This window comes from Nicotiana attenuata, chromosome 6 (assembly GCF_001879085.1).
Source record: "Nicotiana attenuata strain UT chromosome 6, NIATTr2, whole genome shotgun sequence".
In the NCBI taxonomy this organism is placed as follows: Eukaryota; Viridiplantae; Streptophyta; class Magnoliopsida; order Solanales; family Solanaceae; genus Nicotiana; species Nicotiana attenuata.
Genome location: NC_031994.1, coordinates 54,536,240 through 54,542,778, shown reverse-complemented (window position 1 = coordinate 54,542,778; position 6,539 = coordinate 54,536,240). Strand labels below are relative to the sequence as shown.

General features: G+C 46.5%; 1 protein-coding gene across 1 annotated transcript; it reads left to right on the top strand.

Annotated features, from left to right (window-relative positions):
• Positions 1–1,083, top strand: LOC109227849. The gene is made up of 2 exons (XM_019393042.1): positions 1–271; positions 320–1,083. Exons 1-2 carry the CDS (start codon positions 1–3, stop codon positions 1,081–1,083), a joined length of 1,035 nt encoding a protein of 344 aa, XP_019248587.1.

The window sequence follows — 6,539 nt, the reverse complement described above, 5'->3', positions numbered from 1 at the left end:
ATGAAATATCCTCCCACCACTTGGGAAGAAATCCATAATGCCTATTGTGCCGAAGTAAAGGCAGATGAGGACGACCTAAATGGTCCGATTCAATGGCTAACATCAGTCCAAATCGAAACAAGGAGAGATCGCCACAATGATGGCCGAAGGGATCAATTACCCCGTTTCAGTCAAGAAAGGCACCAACCCTACATCCGTACATCCATACCACCTCCTCCCCGACATGGAGATGCCACTCCTCGACACACCGCGCCACACCGAAACGAAAGAGGTATGCCTCCATTATTATCTGCTCATAACTTTTGTGTTTCTCCTTTAGAAATAGTGTATGCACTAGAAAAGCTCGACACAAAGGTACAGTGGCCGCAAAAGATGAAATTCGATCCGAGCACCCGGAGATCGAATGTTCTGTGCGAATTCCATCAGGAAAGAGGGCATAAGACCGATGACTGCATAGGCCTGCGACAGGAAGTAGTAAGAATGCTAAACCAGGGACACCTGAAGGAACTGCTGAGCGATCGGGGACGGGTTAACTTTGCCCGTGGATGCGACCAACCTCAAGGACCCCCAAAACCATCTTTACCGGCTCGTACCATACAAATGATCATCGGCGGCAGCGATGATACAGTAACCAACCATGTAAAATTCACCACTACACACAAACTTAAGCGGACAGTCGCTCACGAACGGTACGACGGCCTCGAAGACAGTATCATCTTCGATAAGTCGGATACCAACGGTTTGTCTTTACCTCACTATGATGCTCTAGTTATAACTTTACGTGTCGCGGACACCGATGTAAAAAGAATAATGGTAGATGGCGGAAGCGGTGCGTGTATTATTCACCCACGAGTCCTCATACAGATGAGACTCGAGGATAAAATAATACCGCACTGCATAACGCTAACGGGTTTTAATAATGCAGCAGAACGAACCTCTAGGGAGATAGTGCTGCCCATTCTGGCAGGAGGAGTCACACTGGAAACGACCTTTCACGTCATGAACCAGGAAACAACCTACAATGCTATCATAGGGCGCCTATGGATACACGCTATGAGAGCCATCCCATCAAGTTTCTATTAAGTAATCAAATTTCCTACTCTATGGGGAATATTCAACATCCGGGGCGAGCCATGCATCGCCCAAGAATGCTACCGAATCGCCCAAGATTGCACACACACCCACCAACTAAAGGGAGCAAGTGCGGAAGCATAGCAATCAGCCATATCGGGAGCCAAACCCGACATACAAATAGAGGCCATCAAAGACCCAGATGTCGTAGAAGCCTGCAAGGCAACCGTAGAAGACCTCGATCCCGTTCTATCGGACAGCAACAACAACACGAAAAAAGTTTATATCGGGCACAACCTCTCAGAACCAGGTAAGTTCCATGAATTTTTAACTAATAATGCCGATTTATTTGCCTTTTCCCATTCAGATATGCCGGGAATCCCAAGGGACATCACCATACACAGGTTGAATGTCAACCCCTTTGCCCGCCTGTGCGGCAAATGAGGAGAAAGTTCAACACCGCCATCAACGATGCAGTCAGCGAAGAAGTCGATAAACTGCTCGCTAATGGTTCCATTCGAGAATCAAAGTATCCTTAGTGGGTCGCCAATGTGGTCATGGTGAAAAAGAAAACGGGAAGTGGCGGATGTGTGTCGACTTCACCGACCTAAACAAAGCATGCCCAAAAGATTCCTTTCCATTACCACACATCGACCAGCTCATCGATGCAACGACGGGGCACGAATTGTTAAGCTTCTGGGATGCCTATTCTAGTTACAACCAAATTCTAATGGCAGAAGAAGACCAAGAAAAGACAACTTTTATCACTCACCGGGGAACGTACTGCTACAGAGTCATGACGTTCGGACTCAAGAACGCGGGAGCAACATACCAAAGGATAGTCACCAAAATGTTCAAAGAACAACTCGGAAAGACGATGGAGGTCTACATCTACGATATGCTAGTGAAGTCGAAAAGGAAGAAAGATCACATTGATCATCTGAAGGAAGCCTTCGGAATATTGAGGCAATACAGAATGAAACTGAATCCCGATAAATGCGCCTTCGGCGTAACCTCGGGTAAGTTCCTCAGCTTTTTAGTGTCGCAAAGAGGCATCGAGGTCAACAAAGATCAGATCAAGGCCATCGAAGGAATACCGGAGACATTAACCAGCAAAAAGAAGGTACAAAAATTGACAGGATGAATAGCTGCCCTGTCGAGGTTCATCTCACGATCATCAGACAAGTGCCATAAATTTTTCAATGTGTTAAGGAAGGACCACGAACTACAGTGGAATGCAGAATACGTCGACGCCTTAAGAAAGCTTAAAGCATACCCGTCCTCGCTGCCATTACTCGTTAAGGCAGATCCAGGTGAATGCCTCCTGGTGTACCTAGCAGTGTCCGAAGTCGCGGTAACTGCAGTTTTGGTCCGCAAAAATGAAGCTACGCAATCTCCAATTTATTATATCAGCAAAACCTTAATTGATGACGAAACAAGGTACCCCCACCTTGAGAAATTATCCCTGGAATTAGTCATAGCTTCACGAAAGCTTAGACCATATTTTCAATGTCACCCCATAAAGGTGGTGACGACCTTCCTCCCCAGGGGCATCCTACACAAACCCGAACTATCGGGTAGATTGGCCAAATGGGCCATAGAATTGAGTGAGCACAATATAACATATAAACTGCGAACTGCAATAAAATCGCAAGTGCTCACCGATTTCAGTGCGGAAATACTGCCCGAAGCGTAGCAAGAAGCGCTCCGCACTTCTGCACGATCTGACCTCTGGATCCTCTACACCGACGGCGTATCTAATGCGTTAGGATCGGGATTGGGACTCATCCTCAAAGTCCCTACTAGCGAAGTGATTCGCCAATCCATACGGTGCCCTGAGATGACAAACAACGAGGCCAAGTATGAAGCTCTAATTGCAGGATTGAAATTAGCCCTCAAATATGGCACTCGACGACTCATCCTCCATTGCGACTCTCAACTCGTGGTGAATCAAGTCACTGTGACTTTCCAAATCAAAGAACAAAGATTGCAGAAGTACCAGTCGGAAATTCACAAACTACTACCAGAATTCGATGAATCCCGCCTCAACCAGATACCCCGGGCGCAGAATATCGAAGTGGATGGTCTCACCAAGCTAGCAGCAGCCACCAGAAATATCAGCAAAGAAAATGTGGTCACCCTTCTCCATTCCTTGATATACCAGGCCGAGGTACACTCTATATATTTAACTTGGGACTAGCGCAACCGTATCATAACATATTTGCAGGAAGGAATGCTCCCACAAGATAAGAAAGAAGCCAAAAAGCTCCGAATGCAGGCGGCCAGGTACAGCCTCGTGAACTATGATCTTTACAAAAGGACGTTCGGCGGTTCCCTGGCCAAATGCCTTGGGCGTAATCAAACAAGGAGGGTACTAGAAGAAGTACATGAAGGTCACTGCGGTGCCCATACGGGAAACCGTGCCCTCGTTAGATGCCTCATCCGCGCAGGATACTACTGGCCTACCATGAAAAAAGAAGCCGCGGATTGCGTCAGGAAATGTGAACAGTGCCAAAAATACGCCCCTATGATACACCAGGCAGGAGAACTCCTGCATTCCATCACTTCGCCATGGCCATTCATAAAGTGGGGGATGGATATTGTCGGGCCCCTCTCAGCAGGGCGAGGTAAGCTGCACTTCCTTTTGGTTTTAACTGACTACTTTTCTAAATGGGTGGAAGCAGGTGCATACACTCAAATACGTGAGAAAGAAGTTATCGCATTCATATGGAAAAATATAATATGCCGCTTCGGCATCCCCAAAGAAATCAGTTGCGACAACGGACCTCAGTTCGTCGGGAAGAAAACAACCGAGTTTTTTGAAAAATGGCATATCAAGCAAATACTCTCCACACTATATCATCCCGCTGGCAACGGCCAAGACGAATCCTCCATTAAAACGATATTAAATATATTGAAAAATAAACTCGAGGACGCCGAGGGGCTATGGCCCGAATTGCTACCAGAAGTACTATGGGCATACCGCACCACGCCAAAAACCAGCACAGGCGAGACTCCATATTCATTAGTCTGCGGGACTGATACCATTATACCCGTTAAAGTCGGAGAACCTAGCCTGAGATACTCCAACGAGAGTGGATCAAGTAACGACGAAAGCATATTACAAGACCTGGATGAAGTCGAAGAGCGAAGAGATATGGCTCACGTAAGAATGATAGCCCAAAAGCAACGAGCAGAAAGGTACTATAATAAGAAAGCCAAAGTACGGAAACTAAAAGTCGGGGACTATGTTCTCAAAGCTAGAACACAAGCAGCGAAAGACCCAAATGAGGGAAAACTGGGAACAAACTGGGACGGGCCATACAAAATCACGGCAGCAGCAATCAAACGAGCATTCCAATTAGAGACAATGGAAGGAAAACTACTCCAAAACAACTGTATGTCGCCCATCTCAAATACTTCCACTTCTGAAAAGAGGCGTCGCCTACGTCGTACTTTTTTTCCCTCACATGGGTTTTGTCCCGATCGGGTTTCTTAGTGAGGTTTTTAATGAAGCGGTCAGGGGGATGTCTCGAGGTCCGAAGTATTGTTCATTGCCCCGCCTGCCGACGTCATCTCCAGGCCGAGCAATGAAGGGACTAGGTATAGATAGTCAAATCTCCATTATATGTACGAAGTCAACGTGTACTTCCGACATGGATATTATCAAATCTCCATTATATGAACGAAGTAAACATGTATTTCTGACAGGAATATAATCAAATCTCCATTGTATGAACGAAGTCAACATATATTTCCGACAAGAACATAGTCGAATCTCCAGTGCATGAATAAAATCGACATACGCGACACTCCAGCAGATGCACTGGCTAAGGCCATCATCAAAGTAAAAGGTTCGACATCACTCGAACCACGACGGGATACTACTTCGACACCAGCTTGAAAGTAACATCCCAATGACTAAGGCCATCATCGAAGTAAAAGGTTCGACATCACTCGAATCACGACGGGATACTACTTCGACACCAGCTTGAAAGTAACATCCCAATGACTAAGGCCATCATCGAAGTAAAAGGTTCGACATCACTCGAATCACGACGGGATACTACTTCGACACCAGCTCGAAAGTAACATCCCAATGGCTAAGGCCATTATCGAAGTAAAAGGTTCGACATCACTCGGACCACGACGGGATACTACTTTGACACCAGCTCAAAAGTAACATCCCAATGGCTAAGGCCATCATCGAAGTAAAAGTTTCGACATCACTCGAACCACAACGGGATACTACTTCGACACCAGCTCAAAAGTAACATCCCAATGTCTAAGGCAAAAATTGAAGTAAAAGGTTCGACATCACTCAAACCACGACGGGATACTACTTCGACACCAGCTCGAAAGTAACATCCCAATGGCTAAGGCCATCATCGAAGTAAAGGGTTCGACATCACTCGAACCACGACGGGATACTACTTCGACGCCAGCTCGAAAGTGACATCCCAATGGCTAAGGCCATCGTCGAAGTAAAGGGTTCGACCTCACTCAAAGCAAAATGGGCTTAATATTTCGACAAAGACCTAAACTATCATAATTACAACAAAGATCTCCACCAAATCGACAAAACAATTTTTCATTACAACAAAAATATTACAAGCACCTATCTTTACAAAGGGCTCAAAGACGCCCTTACAAAAGTCGCGAAGCAAAAGTAAGTACAAAGCAAAAACTACACATCTTCGTACCAAGAGTTAGATGCAAGACGGTTCGCATCATCAGAGTTGATATCATCCCCGTCAGGAGTAAGAGGGTCGTATCTGCATGCCTCACGAGCTGCACGGGCTTTGGCACGCATATCCTTAAGTTCTACTTCATACGTCCTCCCGTCGGCATGAAAAACCTTGTACACATCAAGCTTAGCCTCAGCGTGAACCCACAACTCATACAAACGATGAGTCACGATAGGATCGGTCGAAGCACGAGACGTAGAAGGTTGCAATTGTCGACGTACGTCCTCCATTCTCAGTGACGCCACTTTTTCATTTAACGCAGATAACTCCACCTCCAACTCCCGAACACGCCCCTCAAGCCCGCTATCTTAAGCGCAGATGCCTCCTTCTCCTTGGTCCGCTTCGACCTACAAACATAGAGGGCATCTTCCAAAACCGCCGCCTCAGAAATAACAGTCGCCAATCCATCGGCACTCACGCTTAATTCACCCTTAAGCTCATTAATCTCTGCCGTCTTCGTATCCAGTTCGGCAGTGAAATTGGCCACCTTTGCTTGTAGGTCAGCATTCTCGGCCATTACCCCCCTACTTAGCTCAAGCTCATCGTCCTTCACTTTAAGGGATGCCTCGAGCTCAGTGTTATGGGCGATGGCCTTCATAAGGTCCTCGTCTCACTCCCTCAACTCCTCGACCTTACGCGCCAATTGATCCTCCCTCTGTTTAAGTCCTTCGCGGAACAGTTGGAAGTCAGGATCCTGATTGTAGATGTCGGCCATTGCAC